The sequence below is a fragment of the Chiloscyllium punctatum genome, chromosome 27 (assembly GCF_047496795.1).
Source record: "Chiloscyllium punctatum isolate Juve2018m chromosome 27, sChiPun1.3, whole genome shotgun sequence".
Taxonomy (NCBI): Eukaryota; Metazoa; Chordata; class Chondrichthyes; order Orectolobiformes; family Hemiscylliidae; genus Chiloscyllium; species Chiloscyllium punctatum.
This window is the reverse complement of record NC_092765.1, coordinates 23,817,836-23,841,681: the sequence shown is the minus strand read 5'-3', so window position 1 is coordinate 23,841,681 and position 23,846 is coordinate 23,817,836. Positions and strand designations below refer to the sequence as shown.

Below are 23,846 nucleotides of genomic sequence, written 5' to 3'. Positions count from 1 at the left end.
AAAAAGTTGTCCCTCATGTCCTCTCTAAATCTTTCTCCTCTCATCTTGAAAACATGCCCCCTAGTTTTGAACTACACATCCCTAGGGAAAAGACCCTTGCTGTTCATGATTTGGAGATGCCAGTGTTGAACTGGCCTGATCCACCTGATGAAGGAACAACTCTCCGAAAGCTAGTGCTTCCAATTAAACCTGTTGGACTATATCCTGGTGTTGTGTGATTTTTAATTTGCTATTCATGACCTCATGATTATACAAAGCTCTATAAGGTCACCCATCAGCCTCCTATTCTCCAGTGAAAAATGTTCCACCCTATCTTTACAACTCAAACCTTCCGTTCCTGGCAACATCCTAGTAAAACTTTTCTGAATCGTCTCCAATTTAATAATATCCTTCATATGACAGAGCAACCAGAACTGTACACAGTAGTCGAAAAGCAGCCTCACTAATGTCCTATACAACTGCAACTTGACATCCTAACTCCTAAATTGGAAGGAGTGAACAATGAAGGCAAGTATTTCTTCCTCTCTCTCCTGTTCATTCCCCTCTCCTCATCTCTCTCTGTTCAAAAGGGAATTGAGGCACCTGCCAAGATGATTGATATGTGCAAAGCAGGAACTGAAATGTGTCCTATTGGTTTCAGAAAAGTATGAAGTATCAGGTCACAGAGTCAAGAGAGATGTTTGATATTAGACAAGCAATGTTTAATATTGCAAACATTTTTCTTCTTCATGCTTCATTTGGTTGTATCTCAATACAGTATGTGAGTTTAAGTCAATTATTTCCAGTAATAAGTGATACAGGTCATAATTTCCCTTGTAACACAAAGACAGGTAAGATTCCATCTGTACCATTTAAAGCAAATCTAAAAATAAACTGCTGTCTATGCTCTCTTATTTGGTGATTTAAAAGTGTCTCCTGTTTTAATGCTACATCTTGTAGAATAGTCTTGAAAAAGTAGAAATCTTGCACTCCATGTAATTCCTCTATTTTCTATTCCACCATTGAGGTGCAGCCATATCCAAGCTCTAATCCTTGGCTAAATATGTCAAATCCTGTAGTAATTGGATTGAGTTCTGCAAAATAATATTTCTATCTTTGTACAAAGCTAAAAAAACTTAAATATTCATACAGATTTGCAGGAACACATCAACACTGCAAACCCAATTACTACATATGTACCTAAAAATGTGGTTTCATTCTTTCATATTTTATGCTAGGAAATACATACATTATCCCTAGATTCAAATTAAAATGTTTGAGTTTGCCAATCCTTCTTCCTTATGCTGTTTTGGATCAGGTAGACTGTATGAACAACTTTTGAGAGTGTGAATGGGACCAGTAACAATACTTATTTAAGGCCATTTTGCTCCACTTGTAAATTGCTTGGGCAAATATCCAAACTAGACAAAGACAAATCTTAAAACTGGGGAAAAAAAACCTCTGGCTCCGAGATCTTTATGTAGCTTTGATGTAATCAAAGGCTGGAATTTGGAGAAATTCTGTATTGTTAATTTGTTAGGGATATTAGGGGGATGTGACACATGAAATTTATCAGTCAGTTATATTACTATTGTTCTGAAGAAGGGTCACTGGACCTGAAATGTTATCTCTACTTTCTTTCCACAGATGCTGCCAGACTAGCTGAGTTTTTCCAGCAATTTCTGTTTTTGTTTTTTATTTCCAGCATTCACAGTTCTTTGGATTGTTTTGGAGATAAAATCCTGTTCAGCAAGCGAATGAAAGGGTATATCGGGTGTAGGCTGGAATGTGGATTGAGATTATAATCCTATTGGTGGAGAAGGCTCAAGAGTCTTAATGGCATACTCCTGTTCCTGGTTCATATGTAATTACCGTCTGTAATCATATGTTTTCTGTCAATGTGCTGATGAAAAAAAAAGTTTCCTCTCCACTACCCCTCTTTATTGCAAAGTAATTGAAAAACAACATTTTGGCCTGAGACAGATTAAAGGTGTGTGCACCAGCGCCCTGCCTAAAAATAACTTGTTTTTTTAAAGAGTGGGAAATGCGTTCTTAACCCTAAAGTTTAGAAGGGCCTCCAATAACAAAACACGGGCACTACTTTCTCTAAGTACAGAAAAGACACTTGTAGAAAATTTTTTGTTTGTTTGTTTGTTCACTCATCCATCCAAACACCCCTTCAAGGTGAATATGCTTTAATGGGTGTATTTATTATTTGAGCCTGTTTTCCAAATTCAGACAAGCAATCCTCTCCACTGCCTTGTAGTTTGTTGCAGCTATGTATTTCATTTTGGTATAAAAAGTTAGATTCTTGACTCAATAACATGCACCCAATGTGGTCTCCTCTACAGCAGGGAGACAGGACGCCTACTTGAGGATCATTTCAGAGAACATCTCTGGAATACCCGTACCAACCAACCTCACCGCCCCATGGCTGACACTTCAACTCCCCCTCCTACTCTGCCAAGGACATGAAGGTCCTGGGCCTCCTCCATCTTCAAACCCTTATCACCCAATCCCTGGGGGAAGTTTGTCTCATATTACACCTTGTGACCCTGCAACCACACAGGATCAATGTGGATTTCATCAGTTTCCTCATTTCCCCTCCCCCCACATTATCCCAGTCCCAAGCCTCCAACTCAGCACCACCCTCCTGACCTGTCCATCACCTTTCCCTTCTATTCGCTCCACCCTCCTCTCTGACCTATCACCTTCTCCCTCACCTGCATTCTCAGCTACCTTCCCCCCAACACCCCCCCCCCCTCCCATTTATCTCTCAGTCCCTCAGCCCACAAGCCTCATTCCTGATGAAGGGCATATGCCCGAAATGTCAATTCTCCTGTTCCTTGGATGCTGCCTGACCTACTGTACTTTTCCACCACCACACTCTTGACTCTGATCTCCAGCATCTGCATTCCGCACTTTCCCCCTTGAAGTAAGGGCCAACATTCCATTAGCCTTCCTAATTACCTGCTGCACCTGTGTGATAGCTTTCTGTGTTTCATGTACAAGTATCCTCAAGTCCTTTTATGTTACAGCTTTCTGCAGTTTTTCTCCATTTAAATATACATTGTTCCTTTATTCTTCTTTCTGAATGAACAGCTTCATATTTTCCCACATTATACTCCATATGCCAACTTTTTGCCCACTTAACTTACCATACAATCATAGAATCCCAATGGTGTGGAGGGAGGCCATTTGGCCAATTGGGTCCACACCTGTTTATATCCTTCTCACAACCTGCCTTTCCACTTACCTTAGTGTTGTCTGCAAATTTGACTACTATACATTCATTTCCTTCCATCAAGTCATCAATATGTTTTGTAAATTATTAAGCTACACTTATGGGTAAGAGTTCTGAGACAATTTAGGAACGATCAGTTAACCTTGGAGAGAATGTAGTTGAATGATATCTAAACTACATGGGTTACATTACAAGGAGAGATTAGACTTGTATTTACAGGAATTTAGCAGGCTAAGGAATGATTTAATCAAATTTTTTCAAGATGGCGAGTAAGCAGATAAGGTTACAGTGTCTTATGTGTTTTAGAGACATTAGGGTAAGAGAACAGAGTATGAGATGCAATGCCAAGAAGCTGCGGAGAGAGATCAACATTAGCGTTAAAACGCCATTCAGAAGTCAGATAACATTGGGGAAGAAGCTTTTCTCGAATCTGTTCATAGATGTATGCAAACTTTTATATCTTCTGCCTGATGGAAGAGAGTATAATTGGGGTGGGAGGGGTCATTGATTATGTTGACTGACTGCTTTTCCGAGGCAGCAGCAACTTGCGTGACGATCTGGTCTGTGTTCACAACTCACTGTAGATATAATTTTTTCTAGCAGTTGAAGAATCTCGGATTATATTATATGGTGTTAAAATTAGGGCCAAACCATTCAGGAAAGAAATTAAGAATCAACTCAGCGCACAAAGAATGACAGCGGTTTGGGTTTTTTCTCTGCAAACAGCAACCAGCTCAATTGTTTAATTTTAGTTCTGAGATTAATGGAGTTATTTGTGGATATGGCCAGTGGTGAGTAATGAGTCAGTTTTCAAAACAGCCTTGATTTTATTTAATAGCAGAACAGGCTTGAGGGACTATATGACCCACTTTGCCACATATCCTCATATTTTCTTTTGTAATTTGGTGATGAATTTTGTTTCTTAACACTTCTGTGAAATGCCTTGGGACATGTTTATCTCTGACATTACCAGAAATTAGTTAATTTGAGAATAGGGATGGCAAAATCAGTAACAGAATCTCGGGTATGGGGAGATTAAAGATTGTAGGCATTTTAAGTCCTAACCAGTTGTCTCCCAGGAAGGTCATGTGTGCAGACATTGGGTGAAGGCAGGCTAGAAATGGATCCAGGGATCTTTCTGCTCTCTGTATGCTGTACAGTAATCATTTTTTCTAAAGCATTTTCAGTTCATAGTATAGCTTCTGTAAAGATATCAGACCTGTTCGAGATTAAATAAGACATTGATGGGATTTGTAAAGCCATTCTTTCCTCTCATTCATGGTCCTGATTGCCTCCAAATTGGATAAAATGGAGCAGACAGGTTGTCCTGCTTATTTAGTTTGGAAACCAGCCATCTTTCTTGCTTGCTGAGAGATAGGTAATTGAGAAAGTTATGAGTTGAAACACCAAAATAGCTATTAATGGACCACTTAAGGTCTTAATTGGTGGTAGGTTGGGCAAGTCTCCAATGGAACTGTTCACCCTAATTAGTGAGGTAGCAAGAAGGGGACAAGTATCCCTCCAGGGCCATCTTACCCAATTATTTCCTCTTTGTCCAATCTCTCTTACCACCTCCAGGGACGGGACAGTTGCACCCATAATAACAAACAAATAATCTTGGAAAAAATGTCTGTTTCTGTCCCTGACTAAAATCAGGTAGAAAATTTGAATTGTCTTTGTAGCTGTGAATCATATTCTGTAAGAAAACTCTGACTGGAAAAAGAAACTGAAAACATCTTATTGGATCTAAACAAACAGGACAAATGCAAATCTTTTATATCAGGAAATCTTTTATTGATGTTGAATCAATACAATCAAGTAGTTTAGCTTTCAAAGAAGAGTCTGGTTTTCAATTCAAATAAAATAAGAGTGCATTTTACCAGTTACTAGTACAGTGCATATAAGTATTTACAAAAAAAGAACATTTCCTTCTATAATCTGGCAATCAAAGCCATGGAGGGTGAAATTCTTATTTTACTAAACAAGGGAGAATGCCTGTTTTCCTCCATAATTAACAACCCATTAATGACTTGAAATACAATTTCATGTGAAAACAACAGGTTATGAAAAGTTGAATATATTACTGAACATTGGAATGCAATTTTGTCATGCTGGAATTGTATACTGCATATTTGTCATACTGTATTGATATTTGACTTAACAGATTAATAAAGTACAATATATGCTAAAATATTTAGAAGGAAATGTAAGTATTGACTTTATTGTAGAAGAGTGAACTTTTCAGTTTGCTGACTTCCAGCACCAAATTGGCAAAATCATAATTAGATTAATGCTAACAAATTCATACCTATTAACCTTTCCAAGCCTTTTACCTGTGCCTTTGTTTCGATTGACGGAGACTCATATTTTCAATTGTACAATCAAAATGATTAAGGAATGTGAAAGAGCATTTGAGCTATTTCACAATAACTGGAGTGGTTTAGTTTGAAGAAGACATGCATAAAATGGCACATCGCTTTACTTTTAAAAATAATTTAAAAGCAATATAGCTAGTCCTTAAAATTTCCATGATGTATGATTTTCTTGACAGTACTTGTAATTTCAGTATTATGTTACAATGACTGAAGTAATTACTGTCAGCATGTTGTTTTGAAATTGAATTTTATGCATTTTTAAATTTTATTTCCTTTGTGCTATGTAAAAAGTGATAATTTGATTGTCTTTGTCACAGAATGTGTGCACAATACATCTATGGTTCCATAAAAAAATAGTCAAGGTACAGTCTGTGAAGAATCTTTCAATTTGGGCATTATTTTCTATGAAAACTATGATGAAGTAATGGCCTTTTACATGAAGCTTTGATTCTGTGGATGCGATTACCAACACTTAAAGTTAGGCTTAGAAATTCTGCTACAAACCCCACAGTGTTGGGCATTATTAGTGCCATTTTGTGTCTAATATGATCTTTGTGTCACATGTATGTAATTCCATTGCGAGCCAAGGTTCATGCCATTTTGATGAAAACCAAACATGAGATGTCCATCACCCATATCAGATGCAGGCATTAAACCACTTGCAAATTAGGGATCAATTTCTTCCTTTGGCTCTCTTTTGCCATTTTGGCTTGCACCTGAGCCAATCAGCTTCAGTGTTAATCGCCTTTTGAAAAAAATCAATGCTCAGCACAGAATGAAAAGGTCAGTGTGCTCACCTTAAACAGTACCGCTCTTAGTTTCAGGATTTCCAACCTCACTCCCAGATAACTTCTAGGCCTGCATCCCCACCTCTTTTCAGACTCGTGCTTGGGCCTGATCCTGACCTCCTGGCCCTTAATCAGGAATTGTGCTCAGTGGCTTGCCAACATGGTTGCTAATCCCTCCAATGATCTGTTCTGATCTCCTAACATTCCCCTCCCATCAAAAGAAATTTGTGGTCTCGCCATTTCTCCTCCAGATTGCCTCAAACTGATTCAATCAATCACTCACCTAGACATTAGCACACAAGCCTGTGCATGTTCCTATCACTGCACCTTTAATGTGACAGTCAGGTCCAAGACATAATGTCCCAGATTTCTTAGGCTTCCTAATTTGAGTGCAGGCTTCTGAAAAAGCCAAAAATAGGCTCTGCTCAATTTCTTAGCCAAAAACTATTTTAATTGTAGGGAGTATTAATATTATGTTTCAATGATAGCAAAAATAATCTGCCAAAAATTTTGTAAAAGACTAGTTTATCATAATGTAATTATTATGTCAATTACTTTATACTTGTGCCTTATAGTTAATTTTGGTGATTATTAGTATATGAACAATTCATGCACACAAGTGTTAGTTAACTTCAATTTTGGGTGAAAATCCTTTAAAATAAATAAATTATTGCTTCTTATAATACTGTTTATATTTTCTTAATTATCCTTTCAGCCTTTGTGCTTGAAAGGTCAAATTACAAGGATTTATTTGGCCAGAGAAAGATACTATTGTTTTAAAGTACAAAAAAAAGGCACAGGTAAGACATTTGAAAATTAACCAACCCAAGTAATTCAATTATAATAATTTTTAGTAAGGTAAAATTCAGTTGAAGAAAATTTACCAAAATTTGTAAACATTTTCAAAGGCATATACAATTAAGCTATATGAGATCAGAAAATGTTTTACATTAGAAAGTTCCTTGAAAACAAATATAACAATCAGAAATAACATCTGGAACTTTAAAGTGACAGCTACTGCATTTATGCCTCCCTGTGAATAAAACAGCCATAACTATTGCAAAAATGCCACAGAAACTGTACTGATCCAATCCAACATGAGACAATATATAGTATGGCTTCTACAGAAAACAATGGTCCATCTCTAGAACTCTTTGAACTCAGCATCATATATGCCTCTCATGGATCCTTTATCAGATTTTACAATTGCCATTTTTAAAAAAATGATGCTGTCAAGTCTTAATTTTGTTGTAAATTCCCTTGTCTTAACTTTGAATTTTTTGTTTGTAATCGTAATTGAGTAGGTTTTGAGTTGAGTTTGAGAAAGACTAAACATTTCACAGTCTTTGACAATGGGAAAATACTAGTGTTGAAAGTGTCAGTCCTCTAGTAGAATCAGCCAATTGAATTAAATTAGTGAGTAACTGGGCTGCACGTATCTGAGAGACACGTGCACGTGTTGATTTTGGTTCAGTAGAGTTTAATGTTTCTACAGATTAGAAAATGTCTGTAGTTCAATGTGAGGGTTTCTTCTGGCACAGTCATAGTATTCCTGATCTCTGGGTCAGGAAGCCTGGGTTCAAGTCACCTATTCCAGAGGTATGTCATGGCGTGTCTGGATAGGTTGATTTAAAATGTATATAGTTCACTATACATCATCCTTTAACTGCAATCAAATTGAAACTCAGCAATATTTCAGGTCACCGCTAAAACGCAAAATACAGATCATCAAAACAGTACAAAAGAAACACTTATTTTGCACTACATCGCTTAATCTTAGATCTTTTTCTCGCTATCATAACATGTTAGTTTGAATTTTAAAATTCAAGCAAGTGGTGATGATTACCAGTTTGCAATGTTTTCATTCTCACCCAGTTTACAGTGTGCCCAGTTGTCTGAATTCACTATGGATCACCACTCACCATGTATTGCACTTCAAAAGGTATGGTTAAAATAACTAGAATACAACTGGGTAATATAGTTTTGTTTTCTGTCAATGGTACAAATGTGTAGAAACAAGAAATGTATCCTTAGGTAGAACATTACTCAAGAGTAGGCACAGGGAGTACAAGTAACAGACATCATATTGACTTGCATTGCAAATGAAGTTAAGTTTTGCCTCTAACTGCTCATATAAATGCAACAGTTCTATATTTAATCCATTGCAACACAAGCTGGAGACACGTGCAGCCACTAGTTGAAATGTCTGCCATGTGGTTGTTATACTTTATTGGTTGTCACCGAGAGGCTTTTAAAGCTTCTTCAAAACTGGAAAAATGTAGCAACAGACAATAACACATGTGCTTTTTCCAGTGATACTCTGTCTCTCTTGATACAGTTTATTACTACACAATATATATATCCACTAATTCAAGTTGATCAACGTTATGTTGGGCAAAGTAGGAATCCTGAGAAAGAGGAATGGATGTATTCAGTAGAATATAACCCATTGGCTTGGTCTGAAGGCATCTGGACCCATACTTGGTCATGCTCTTTAAGTTCCAGTACAGCACTTCCCGATGCTTGGTCAAGGTATCCTTTCTTATATTCATCATATGTGTATGTTGCAGGCACATTATTCTTATACAGTGCCACCCAAATATTGGTTCCCTTGACATGCACATGATAAGCAAAATAGTAGACGCCTGGTATTTGACACGTGAATAGCCCAGTTGCAGGATTGTATCCACTTTGTCCATTGTACAAAATCCTGTCAAACTTAATGGGTGCCCCTGATGGTGGAAATGGTTTTGTCAAAATTGCTGTGAAGGCAGGAGCTACCTTTGCAGAGATTTCTCCTATTCCATAATCTGGTTTTCCATTCCCTGGTATTTTTGCACCGTCCACAGCTCCATCTACCTGAAGGCCTGATACACCTGTGAATTCCCCATTAATGAGGAGTCCGGGTGGGCCTGGTGGACCAGGTGGCCCTGGAGGACCTTGGGCTCCATTCATTCCTTGTATTCCAGGACTTCCAGGCTGACCCATTGGTCCTGTCCTTCCTGGTTCACCTACTATGCCTTCTCCTGGCAAACCTGGTGGTCCTCGTTCTCCTTTGGGACCTGGTAAACCTGTAGGTCCTATTGGTCCCGATGGCCCCTGAAGACCAGGTATTCCCGAAGAGCCCCTTGGTCCAGGTTGACCTGCCTGCCCTGGTTCCCCTTTGGGTCCTACAGGACCAGCTATCCCTGGTGCTCCAGGGACCCCTGTATGCCCAGCTTCACCTTTTTGACCAATTTTGCCTGGTGATCCTGGAGGCCCACGCAAACCTTTCTCTCCAGGCACACCCGGTTTCCCAGGTAACCCATTCTGTCCATGGTCACCTTGCATTCCTTTCAGACCTGGTGGCCCAATGATCCCAATGTCACCTTTGACACCTGGAATACCTGGTTTCCCCATGAATCCTTTAGGACCCACAGGGCCTGGAGGGCCCTGCTCCCCCAATGCTCCAGGTTCACCATCCAAGCCATTTAATCCTGGTTCACCATTGAGTCCTGGGGCACCAGGTTTCCCAGGAAGGCCCCGCTCACCTTTAAGTCCATTTATTCCAGGCTTTGCATATGTTGGTGGTCCAGGCAGACCACGAACACCAGGAGGCCCCACCTCCCCCTTTTGACCTTTCGATCCCGGAATTCCTGATAACCCATTCTGACCTGGCTTTCCCATCCCATTCAATCCTGGCTTTCCTGCTGGCCCCTGAGGACCAGGTGGACCTGGAAGTCCTGGTTCACCTGGTGATCCTTCTTCCCCTTTCTCACCAGGGGCACCAGGTAAACCATTAATTCCTGGTTTTCCTCTTGCAGGCTGGCCCGGAGGTCCAGGCTTACCTGGTGCCCCTTCCTTACCTCTCAGACCTGGAGCACCAGGTTTGCCGTACCCATTTTCACCTTTGGGACCACGCTCCCCTGGGGGACCACGTTCTCCCTTTAGACCCGGCTCTGCTCTAAGCCCTGGTGATCCATCCGCTCCTGGAGCTCCTGGCTTACCAACGACAGAGAAACCTGAAGGTCCAGGTAATCCTGGGGGCCCCGGAAGGCCTCTGGGTCCCATATCCCCTCTAGGTCCAATATCGCCTTTAGGTCCTGGAATTCCCGTAATACCTGGTTTACCGGGTTGTCCTGGAATTCCTGGCTTTCCAAAGCTTGCCAGCCCTGGTGCTCCAGGTGGTCCAGTCCGTCCTGGAAGACCTGGCTTTCCATTTCCTGGTTTCCCTGGAATTCCCGGCAATCCAGGAGGTCCTCTTGGCCCAGGTTTTCCTGGAGCACCTTTCTCACCTCTGAGGTCAGAGGGAAGAATCACTGGAATTTCTGTTTAAATTTTAAAAAAATGGAAAAGACATGTCAATTAATACAAGTTAATTTACAATGAAATATTACTTCATGGCTTTTGACTAAACAGATACTCTAAATTATGAGAATTTAGTAATGCTTTTAAAATACCTGTTTCTTATCAATTTTCAATTAAGTTTCAAAATGGACAGTTGTAGTTTCATTGTCCACAAAATAGCAGTGGAAATTCTTAAGTTTTAGTTTTGAAGTCTTTTGCAGTTAGCAACAATTATAAAATGAAAACACTGCAGATGCTGAAAATCTGACAAAAAAGAATTGCTGAAAATATTCAGCAGGTCAGACAGCATCTGTGGAGAGGGAAACAAAGTTAATTGGCTGAATTTTACAAGCCACCTATAAGCAGAAACACAGGTGGGTGCACTGTAAAGGAAGTGTCCACTACCTGTCTGTTGACTCATCACAACTTAATGCATGAATAACCTGTGTCTGGACAGCTTGCCCACAACCCAAGTAAAGTCCTTAAGTGGGCAATTAAGTAATGGTTTCCTCGCACCACCACTCAGACTTAATGGGTGTTAATGAGGTTTGACACTGTTATGTTATTTTTACCTAGCTAAATGTAAAGTCATAGGTTTATGGTTTAATGGTTGCTTTAATGACTTAGACTAATGTAAACTTAGGCTGACAAATGTGCAAATACATTTGAAGAGGACACAGCTTTCACTTAAAGAAACAGCAATATTTTAAAATTGTTTAGTTTTGAAACTTAAAGTATGTAATAGCTCTATCTATTACAACTCTTTGGTGATTTTGAGCAATAATTTGTTTCAGGCATCAACAGTTATTTCATAGTAACACATAGTTCTTTTCTTTAAAAAGATATTGATAGGTTTTGAGGAACAGATGCATCAGTTGGGAGATTCGGGATGATGGGTAATCACTGGGAGGTGACACTACATACTCTAAACAAATGCATTCATGGTTTTCCTGGCATGATCTTGAGAATAATCTATGCAGTTGGTAAACTAAGCTGTCATAAAGGATGTGATCTTACAAAGTGATCAGTATGTCAAAGAATGAGTCAGGAGACAGTAAGAAGTAATGATTACATTTCAAGAAACAAATCAGAATTGAGGCCATATTGTTTAGCTAATAAGCGGTTACTAAGTGGCGATTCTTTGTGGTTCCTTGTGCCAAAAGAGATACCAAGGAGGTGAAAAAGAGACCCGTGCCCAATTGACCAGTGTCAAGAATTGATAACCTGGAATGGATCAGCTGAAAATCATTGCTTTTACTAAGTATTGACAATAGACCATAGACAATAGACAATAGGTGCAGAGGAGGCTATTCTGTCCTTCGAGCCACCACCACCATTCATTATGATCATGGCTGATCATCCTTAATCAGTATCCTGTTCCTGTTTAATCCCCATAACCCTTGATTCCACTATCCTTAAGAGCTCTATCCAACTCTTGCTTGAAAGTATCCAGAGACTTGGCCTTCACAGTCTTCTGTGGCAGAGCATTCCATACACCCACCACTCTCTGGGTGAAGAAGTTTCTCCTCAACTCTGTTCTAAGTGGCCTACCCCTTATTTTTAAACTATGTCCTCTGGTTCAGGACTCACCCATCAGCGGAAACATGCTTCCTGCCTCCAGAGTGTCTTTTGTACATTTTATAATAAAATTAATAAATTCTATAAAGCTTGTAAAGACAAATTTATACATGGCATGGTTCTTGCAATAAACAAAGACGAGTAAACTGAGTTCCCTAAACCCAGATTAATTGTAATTGACTTAGATCTGAAAACTAAAGTAAAAGTGAAGCTCTAAATCCTACACTGTGGGCTGCTGTGAAAAGTGGGGGACGCCTCCTTTCCAGGTCCTGGGTAAAACTGGAGGCAATCCTCCCAACAGTAGCATCCCATCCACCATGTGTTTTCTCTCTCTCTCTCTCTCTCTCTCTCTCTCTCTCTCTCTCTCTCTCTCCCCCCTCTCTCTCTGTCTTTCTCTCCCCGCCCCCCCCCCCCCCCCGCCGCCACTGATTCATTCAACTCTGCTCCCAATCATTGCCTGTCATTGGACCTTGTTTTGAGAAAGGTTTTGAACTGGGCATGCAAGCCTGAAGAGTTCTGATAGATCCAAAAGTAAGCGTTGAAGAGTAAACTTTGGTGAGTAGATATTGTTCGATGGCATAATGGAGGTTTCCTTTCATGAGGTGGAAGATGATAAGAACAGCAGTTGACTGGACTGGATTTGTTTTGCTTTTACAGATATATAATATTTTGTCAGCTTTCCATATTATCAAGAAGGTGCTACTGTCAAAGCTGCAAACAAAGTGTAAGAATAATCTAGAACATATCCACCTAAAGACTCTGGATGCAGGATCAAAGGAAACTTGCAAGACTGAGATCAAAAGAGTTTTGAGAGGTAGTATTATCAATGACATAGGATAAAGGTGGACAATTAGCGTTGAAACGCTGATTAATCAAAAATGAGGTTGAATGGGGAAGCAGGCTCAAGGAGCTGAATGGCCATTGTCTATCACTGTGTTCCTATTCTCTGGAATAACTTGGTTGCAGTTTTTTGAGGCATGTAGCACTAAAACTAGTACTTTATTAGATCAATCAAATTCACTCTATCCACTTTACTCTGCTACATCTTAACTGAATGTACAGAGAACTAAATTACATTGACATTGGCATTTATGGTAGCTATGGTCTATGGGTGAGACTGAGTAGAATTTGCTGTCATTTTTGATGAAATTCATTTGAAGATAATTTTCTCTGTGTTCATTTGCACACTTTCTCAGGACAGGAATATACCTAATCCTGTTCCTTTCAGTTGCTTTAGTTTTCAGCATGCTTCTGAACTGGGCATATTCGAGCTCAAGAACTTTACTGCAGTGAGATGAAAAGAACAGTTCTTTTTTGGAGTGAAACACCAGAGACTACTCCCCAGTGTTGAGAACAATAGCCTAGAGACAGTGAAAGAAAAATAATGGGAGGGTAGGAATGATTGGGAATAAATTGCTTCATCTTCGAAAGATTATCAAGATAATTGTGCACACATTTTAGTTTATTTTACCAAGTTGCTTAGCAGTGCATCTTAACAGGATTCTGTTGTGCGTTTGACAGATGAAATATTATGGAGAATGTGCAACCCTTTGCAACTGTTTACTGAAACATAAGTTTTTTTTAACAAAACACCGATCACTACACAATATGCCTTCCTGTAAGTTGGACAGGCACATTGATGAAATGGGAAAAGCAACAAACATTGAGCCAATGTGTGTTGAATATTTCAGAACCATAAAAAAATGACAATTTCTGAAACTGCCTGGGATAGGTTTTGCTTTTTTTCCTTTCATCTGTCACTGTGCAGGTTCATTTTGTGTAAGAGTCTGTTTATCAGATGACCTTTCTTAATCCCGTATTATTTTCTCCAGAATCATCCAATGTGGAGGTGTGGCTATGTCTCAATTTCAATATTTCTCATGGGCAATTAGGAATGGGAATTAAATGCTGACTTAGACTGCAACACCTGTATTCCATGAATGAATAAACAAAAATCAACTTATTTGGTTGGGATTGCATGCCAACCAATCTGGCACTTGCTTTTCTTGAGTTTATGATGTTGCTCCAATGGGCTACCCATTGGGAATTTCTCTTTTTTTTATTGGAAGATGTTGGGATTAAATTAAAAGATACCAGATAAATTGGATTTTCCCCACTTGACCAGTACACTCTCACTGACACCCCCCATCCTCTCCCCCCACCCCCCATTTACCTCCTAGGGTAGAGGCACACTTACCTGGCAAACATCATGCAGAAATACATTATACCAGTGGCAATAGTTGCCAACAGTATTCTCAAATCACCCGTCTCTGTCACCATAAAGATATTCTGGAATATTGCCTTGTGCAGAGGATACCTTTGAACAGCATGGAACAAGTTTACAGGCCATCTTCTCATTGTCATCATCTTTTATGTGGCTTTCACTTCATCAGTAATCTAACTAGGTGTTGAGTTGGGCATTACTGTTACATTGCCCAACTAACATTCAGAATATCTGTCTATCTCTCTTGAAAATTATATATTTCATATATGTAATTGAGCAGAAATCAGTAACCATAATATGAACACGATTTTACAAGAGGGTCCCTAACCGTCAGACTCACATTCTAACCACGGGAGTCTTCCTCAGTTACCCTATCAAAAATCTTCATAAGATTAATACTTAGATCAATCGTTGATTGATTATGTGTTGCAAGAGTATAACCAATAAGATTCCCATGTGACCAAAGCAAGAGCCAGAAATACAATAGGACCTGTACGGTTCATGTTGCACTCTAAGTCATCTGCTTAAAATAATAAGTACTAGAAATAGGGACTAGACACCGGAATGTGTATCATATAGTAGCTATTTATAATTAATAAATGGATATGCATTAATGCACAAGAGAGATACAACAATTCCATAGTTATTATTCTTGTGTAAAACTCCAGACAAATGACTACCAGTTTGTCATAGAGATGTTCAGCATAGAAAAAGACCCTTCAGTCCAACTTGTCCATGCTTCTCAGGTATCCCAACCTAATCTAGTCCCATTTGTCAGTACTTGGCCCATGTCCCTCTAAATCCTTCCCATTCATATACCCATCCAGATGCCTTTTAAATGCTATAATTGTATCAGCTTCCACCACTTCCTCTGGCAACTCATTCCATATACACAACATCCTCTGCGTGAAAAAGTTCCCCCTGAGGTGCCTTTTATCTCTTTCCCCTCTCACCCTAAACCTTACCCTCAAGTTCTGGACTCCCCCAGCCCAGGGAACAGACCTTTTCTGTTATCCTATCCATGCCCCTCATGATTTTATAAACCTCTATCAGGTCACCCCTCAGCCCCCGACGCTCCACGGAAAGAAGCCCCAGCCTATTCAGTTTCTCCCTGTGGCTCAAATCCTCCAATATCCTTGCAAATCTTTTCTGAACCCTTTCAAGTTTCACAACACTCTTCCGATAGGAAGGAGCACAGAATTGTACGCAATATTCCAAAAGCAGCCTAACTAGTGTAGCACCAAGACCACTTGATCTGTCCTCAAGTACTGGATTTATTTCTGTATATTCAGCTTTATGGCATGTTTAAAGAGGAGTTGATATGCATTATGTATTAGACCATGACTAAACTGTAAACTTCTAAAATACATTTCCATTGTCACCTTGTTGCTTTATGAATTTTGATGTGAAATTTTAATTGGGAGTGTGTTACATCAGCAAGTTGCCAGAGATAACTACTTTGTGAAACAGGCAGAAAACAGGAGGTTGACAGGTGGGTATGGAAATCCCACAGTCCAAAGATGTGCAGGTCAGGTGAATTGGCCATGCTAAATTGCCCATAGTATTAGGTGCATTAGTTAGAAGGAAATAGGTCTGGGTGGGTTACTCTTCGGAGGATCGGGGATCTAATCAATAACAGCTGATCAAGAGAAGGTAAATTGTAGTAAGAGGGTTCTGGATGGTCTCTTGGGATGGTATCTGGTGGCAAAAGGCACTTTGTGGGTATCAGGGGAATATTTCAGCTTGATGAACTAGTTGGTCCGTTTCTGCCTGTCAGTTTCAAATGGTAATATGTACCACCTCAACTTTTAATGCCTATTTCCAAATTCAAAATATAAGATAATAATTTGGACCATGACAAAAGAATATCATGTAAACTAATTACATAATGTTTCATTATTTTTATTATATCACGTAAGAAAGGATCTAGCATTGAGACTTTGGCAGTACCACTTACAATGCAACTTTAATTTCAGCAATATGCACACACCCTAATACTTTGCTCATTTTGCTGCATTGTTTTGTATAATTTGCTCTGCTGCAATATATCTTATCAAATGCTTTCTGAACATGCACATGCATGACCATGTACTAAACTTCTTTTATCCATGAAATAATTTGATAAAAACTTCAATAAAAATGTTGAATATCTCTTGCTGCTAAAAAAATTATGGTGGCTCATCTTTAAAAATTATAAAACCCTAATGGGTGGCACTGTGGTTAGCACGGCTGCCTCATAGCGCCAGAAACCCATGTTCAATTCTAACAACAGGTGACTGTATGTGTGGAGTTTGCACATTCTCCCCGCATCTGTGTGGGTTTCCTCCAGGTGCTCCAGTTTCCTTCCCACAGTCCACAGATGTGCAGGTTATGTGGATTGACTGTGCTAAACTGCCTCATAGTGTGCAGACTACATGGATTAACCATGGTAAACAGAGTTATGGGAATGGAGGTTCTGAGTGGGATGCTCTTCGGAGGATCAGTGCAGACTCAATGGACAAAATGGTTTCTATCGGCACTGATGGATTTGAAGAATTTGCATAAAACTGACATTCAACTAATTGTCCTTTAAATACTCATTTAGCTTTCCCTTATTGATGAGAAAGGATACTGTCCAATATCTAAAGCAGCCAAATACATTAGTGACTTGACTCAAAAGTTGCAAACCATCTGATTAGCTGACAACTTCTGCCAACCTGGGACACCAGTGCCAAAGCATACATTAGGCCAAGAAACTTTCCCACATTCATAACAAGTGAATTGGCACATGCTCAGGTAAGTTATCTTAGCAGTGGAAGTTTATTTGCTGCTAAACATGGCCTCTCCACATTTTCACAAAGAATGGGAAAATCATGCCCGAAGCGTTTGCAAGGTAACAGCAATTTTCATCTGTAAAACATCTTTAATGTAAAATAAAATCCCAAGGTAAAAAAAAGGAAATGTTTAGGGAAATGAGAGGCAGACACAAAAATGTGCTTTTGAACTGTTCTTGCAGGAAGAGGCTGAGGCAATTATGTAGTGTGGTTTAGAGAGGAAATTCCAGAGGAGAGGAGCAATGGAGCTGAACGCTCTGGTGCGAATTTTCGACAGGACTGGATATTTGGGAATGCACAAAAAATGAAAGTCAAACACTAAACAGAATGGAAAGGTTGAAATATCATCAAAGATATGCAACATTCTTGCTTTCTAATTATATCTTGGGACTGATATGTGTAAGCAAGCCCACTATTTCTGAGGTTTTAGTTGAATTTGGAAAAAATACTTTAAGCTTGGTACATCTATTTGCACTTGTGGACTTTTGTGTGCCTGCATTTTTAAAAATAAAACTCTAACAATACTAACATATAGTGATTACTAAATCCAATATAACAAGTAACCGAAACATTCTACACTAATGGAAAACATATTATTCATCAGTGCATTGCTATGTCAAACATAATACTAACAGTAATGTTCATATCCATGTAGTACTTATGAAAATCAAATATAACATGTAACTATGATATTCTATACATTGCATAATACCTCATTCATTTGTGCATTGCTATGTCAAATGTAACAGTAAACCGGGATAGTTCTAACCAAGTTCTTAATTTGACCTTTATCCAAAATCTCTCTCTTCTGCCTACTTAGAAGAGCGGATTAAGATCAGAACTCATGAAAGCATTTCAATTGGATGGGCCCAATAAGCTTTGACAATTTCTCCACTAACAGGAATCCCATGAATTTTACAATATAAGAACATAAGTCACAGGCAATAAGAGCAGGAAGAAAGCATAACCCCATTGGGTTTGCTCCAACATTCAATTGTTACGGCTGTCCATATTCTTTGATCAAGAAACTGTCCATCCCAGCCTTAAATCTGGAATGCCATTTTTTTTTACCACTGTTCCTCTTGACCTGCAATGTTGCACGGCTTTTGATTTTTTTGCTTTTACTTTTCCACAAAAGGTATCACAGCTGCCATCATGTAACATTCTTCTGTTACCTTAATATAACACAAATGAGTGACATGGATTCGGTTCACTTGAAGATCTCTGACAATTTTTTTTACAGCTAAACTAATATGTAATAATTCAATTGCTCATCACAACCTGTACATTGAGTGCTACAATGCAAAGAGACTGTGGCCTGTAGACATGTGACAACATCCAGATGGTTGGTGCATTTGCGTGTTTGGCATTTACTAGGATATACTCCAAATGTGATGACATAACAGCTATCTACAGCCCTTCAGAGTAGAGAATTCTAACGATTCATAATAATTTGAGTGAAGAAATTTCTATAGATCTTCTGGATACTGTATCAATCAGAATCGTTTAGAGGGATATGAGCCAAATGCTGGAAAATGGGACTACATTAGGTTAGGATATCTGGTTGGCATGGACAAGTTGGACCGAAGGATCTGTTTCCATCTCTACAACTCTATGACTCTATTTCAGGCATAAATGATCAACATCTTGTCTGGAAACTATGTCCCTTTATCCTGACCCCGCAGCTCGCAGAAACAAAAGGCAATATTTTCGGCAGAGTTTTGTGGAATAAAACTTGGTCAGAAAGCTGCCAGATCTTACATGAACTCAGGCAGTGAAATGGTTGCTCAAATTCTGAATCCAGAGCAGAAAGTCCCAACAGAGGATAGTATGGATTTATTGTTGGTCTGTTTGTTGAGCTGGCAGGTTCACTGGCAGACATTTCATTCCCTTTCTAAGTGATACAATCAGTGCTGTATTGCCGCCTGTGAAACACTGCTGTACTGTTCTGCTTTGAATTGATATGGTTCTGTTTGACCTGTTTCCATTTGGTACCAGTTCCAGTTTTCCATTGCATTGGTTTGTATATTGGGTCCAGGTCAATATGTTTGTTGATGGAGTCTGAGAATGAGTACCATGCTTCCAAACCTACCAGCTTGGTGAACAGACCAACAATGAATCCAACCAGCTCCCGAGCTACAGATCTTCACAAAAACTTTACAGGTTATTATCACCAGATATCAGAGGTGCCATACTGGAGATTATGACCTCCCAGCTACCCCAACCCCCACCTTCCCCACCGGGTCCCCAGATGATGAATCAGCACCAAGAGAGATTGTGATGACACTATGGCTTTAAGTGGTTTATTTTGTTCTAGTATTTTTTACGAAGAAAGGTTGAGACAGAGGTGCTGAGTGGGCTGTTCAAAGCCAATAAAATAAAAAGCTTGTGATATCCTGACTTTTTTTTTTAAGTTGGAACAGTACAAGCTTGAATGGATGGGATGAAGCTCCCTCAAAACCAAGATTTTTAATGTCAGCTTTCTGCAGTTGCTGGGATCTTAAGGCTGGATGTAGAGCCTATTATCCCTCTCTGTTACAGCTAAAAGCTGGAGTTCTCTTCCTGCTGCTAGAGTTGCACATGAGACAATCTATTTTACTGACTTTGCCTTTGCTAAAGTTTATGTATGGGATGTTACTATATTGGAACAGTTAATTAGTAGAAGTTAAGAATATATGACTTTGTTAAGCATTTTGATAAGAGTTACAGCTAAGCTAATTCTTTTATTTATATTTTGTCTGTACTTTAGCTAGCATGTTAAAATAAAGTGTATTTTCCTTAAAGTCAAGTAGTTTGATCAATCAACTTGCATTTAGAACATAACACCTTACACTTACCTTTAAAATAAGAAAATATCAGGGTCTAAGCTATTTCCCCTATATTTTGAGGGGGTTTGTTCTGGTCCATAACTAGTTAGGTGTGGTTTGGTGGACTGGGATGGCTAGCTTCGGACGTATGAGGAGGGAGAAAGGCTTAGAAACCATCCCATGCCCTGTGTGCAGTCCCTTGGCCCCGCACAAATTACTGCAAATGAAATAGCTCCCTCCTTTCTATCAATCTCCAACACTAGTTACCATTTGCATAAGTCAGCTTTTTCCGCCTAGGGCAAAAAGTAATTGCCAGCCTGAATTGGCGATGGGCCTTTCCACCCAGATCTTATTTTATGAGGTGACAGTGAGAGGGTGTGTATCTCTCTGGTGCTAACCTACCTCTCCCCTCCTGCTTTCTTACCCACCAGTTCATGGGAGGGGAAAAGTTTGCCTGTTGTCTTGATATCTAACTTGTCAAGTTCCTTCATGACCTGGAGATTTCCATGAGTTCACGTCTGATTTTTCTGAAATTCACAGAAAATAGACCAAATTTACTTATCCTTTCATCATAAGACAATCCTCTCTTCCCAAAACTAATCTAATAAACTTTTAATCATGTTTCCAGCACAAGTCTATCATTTCATAATTATGGAGATCACAACTGCACACAGTAGGCTAAATCTCGGCAAACTGTTAAGTTTCATGGAAGGTTTCTCTCTATGAGGCCTAACAATATTTCTTACCCAACTGCCCAAAACCAATTCCATTAACAACCTACCACACCTCTCTGGCATCCCTTCTGTCCAATGTTAATCAGACTCTACCACCCAACATTTCCAGAAGCATTTGCACTCAATGGATATCTTGGAATAGACCTGCACCATCTTTAAACCTCGGCTGAACACTAACCCAAGTATTGGCATTACAGAGTAGCTCTCCACTAGCAATGTAATGACACAAAAGCCCATAACACATGTTGGTCATGGCACATAGTTGGCATAACTGATGCTTCCTGGCACACACAGCTCCACTCTCCTACCCCAGGCATTGTCTCATGATGATGCCACACAACTTACCTGTCCTTTGTCACTTCCCACCCTATCACTTTCCCTAAGTCACTGATACTCTGGCTCCAGTGCAGACCTGCACCTTCTCTTTGACCAGAGAGGGCCCATTATAAGCATGCAAGCACTTGGACATTTCCAAAGATATGTTTTTACTTGCAGATGTCAAAGGTGAACACCAACAAAACCAGTACAGGCTGCAGTTTGCCCTCACAATGCAAACAAAAAGCTGCCATAATGACAAACAAATATTTCACATCCCACATTTATCTGCTGTACCCAGCTCTTATCTACTGGAACTGAGTGTCAATCAGCTCCTGTACAGCTTGTAGTACCCCATGCAGCTGAGTTCTGTCATGCAGAAGGAGAGCTTCTTCAAACTTAATGATCTGTTACCTCCTCCGAAAACTGCACCTCTTCATCCAGCACTTCGCTTCAATGGCTGCTGCAATTGCGCAGAGCACAGTGCACCAGGATGATGCGGCACACTCTGTTTGGAGTGTATTACACAGCTGCCCCCAGACCTGTCCAGGCGGTGAAAAGTCATTTTCAGCAACCCTGTCATCTGCAGCCGTGTGGGCCACGTTTAAAGTCTCATGGTTTTTTGGGATAAACCCTTATTTGGAAGAGGAACTGCACCATCTGAGTGACGAACGCAGAACACTCTCTTAATCCATGCACTCTGAACTCTTCCCATTTCAACCCCACATCAACTACGGAAGTTATTACCTGCGGTAGAGTTTCTCATTGCACTCATAGTGCTGTTGGAGAGAAGATTCATTCCATACCCTCAGTGGCCTTGGAAATCTCACAAATACAGTGTCAGTCATGGTCAGTCTCTTTTTCTCTTAATGCTGATAGTTATATCATCTACTTCATTGATATTTCTGCATCCAATTTGCAAAGGCCAAAGATACGATGAACATCACCTATGACTAGTATTGGAACCTCAAAATGGTGTGAATTTGATATATTTGTTTTTATGATTTGGAATGTTTAATGATATGATTGTTAATGAAATGTTGCTACATGTTAATGCCTTTATCCCATCGACGTCTTCCTGTTCAGTAGAAGTGCATTGCTCATCAAACTGACAACCTGGGTGTTGGCTCAGACATTGTCTGATTGCAGGTCACTTTTTGTGAATGGTAAGTGATGATAAGGAATACAGTTTGAGGTGGACTCTCTCAGCATTGAGATCAGCTTGGTCACAAGGTACCCATTCAGAGTCACCACATCCCCCTTTTAACTTGCACTTCCTGAACAGCCTATTTCCACCCATGTATAAACGCACCACATCAGATTCCACCTCCAAGTTTTCTGTTTGCCCACTAAGCACCAACATTACACTTCAGTGATCCCCACTGTGTTCCTATACACTATCCCTGCCCCCAGGGAAGCCATGGTGGTGGTTACTGCCAAAGCCCAGACCTCCAATATTTTTCAACACCCTCCAGTTCTGTGTCCCTCTAATCTGCACAATTTCCTGCTGTTGCCATCCTAGACCCCACTTCAACACATTTCTGTTCTTACCCCTCTCTTGAATGTCCATATTCACAATTTCCACAGATAACCCTTCATCCCCCTCAACTGGTCGATATATGGATCTTCAGGACTGACTGCTGTCCAATCCCATGACTGCTGGAATGAGGGAGTCCAGAACTAGAGGGCATAGCTTTAGGGTGAAAGGTGAAAAATTTAAAAGCGATTAAAGGATCAACTTTTTCACATAGAGGATGATGTGTTTATGGAATGAACTGCCAGAGGAAGTGGTGGATGCTGGTAAAATTACAACATCTAAAAGGCATCTGGATAGGTATATGATTGAAAAGGTTTAGAGGGATATGGGCTAAGTGCTGGCAAATGGGACTACATTAGGTTAGGATACCTCGTTGGCATCTCTATGACTTTATGACATCCACAGAAAAGGCTAACCAGGCCCTTGACTGATGTCCTTGCTGCTTCTCAACTGATGGTAAGGGATTTCCCTAACTGTTTGTGATGGCCCTACAGCACTGACAGTGGCCCACTCTCCAGGCCGTAGTTGGATGTAACCCCTGACCATGGCAGTCCCAAGTGGAAAATGACCGTGGCCCAGCTCCTTGACAAGGTGTCCAGACACTGTCTTTGACTGATGGGGCCGGGACACCCTGAGTGGAAGCAGGCCCCCTTGTCTTGACGTACAACTACACAGGAACCTTGATTATCGGAAGGACACGGGCAGGGAGTATTTCGTTAAGTTAATTGAATGCTGGATAATCGATGCCGGATAACATAGTTAGCCACGCATCAGGACCTTGCGATCTTGTTCGGATCATCCGAAATTCAGTTAATCGATTGCCAGATAATCGAGGTTCCTCTGTATATCCCCACATATGTTATGACATGGCATTTGGTTGGATATTCATGCCATGCGTTTGTCATGCAGACAGCTGGTATTTGTCATTTGTGTGAGATTGGCGATTCACTGTGTCATAGGGCAGCATGTCCACCCCATGGACTGACAGTTGATGATAAGCATGACTAAGGTCCAGGCTCTGTATATATGTAAAAAGCAGGTCTCTACAGCAGAAATGTGAGCCTTTAGGCTCTGGCTAAAGCACCATCGCAATAAAAGGCAACACTGGGGTATTGACAGCATGCAG

At 40.0% G+C, this 23,846-nt stretch overlaps 1 protein-coding gene across 5 annotated transcripts in view; it reads right to left on the bottom strand.

The window, feature by feature from the left end:
* Window positions 1-4,995: 4,995 nt before the first annotated feature.
* Window positions 4,996-23,846, bottom strand: part of col8a2 (collagen, type VIII, alpha 2) — a 173,707-nt gene continuing 154,856 nt past the window's right edge. For all 5 annotated transcript variants that reach the window (XM_072548335.1, XM_072548334.1, XM_072548333.1 and 2 more), the window contains one exon: window positions 4,996-10,693. In XM_072548335.1, the coding sequence (XP_072404436.1) occupies window positions 8,772-10,693 (1,922 nt within the window). In that variant the 3' untranslated portion in view covers window positions 4,996-8,771. The remainder of the gene's footprint in view (window positions 10,694-23,846) is intronic.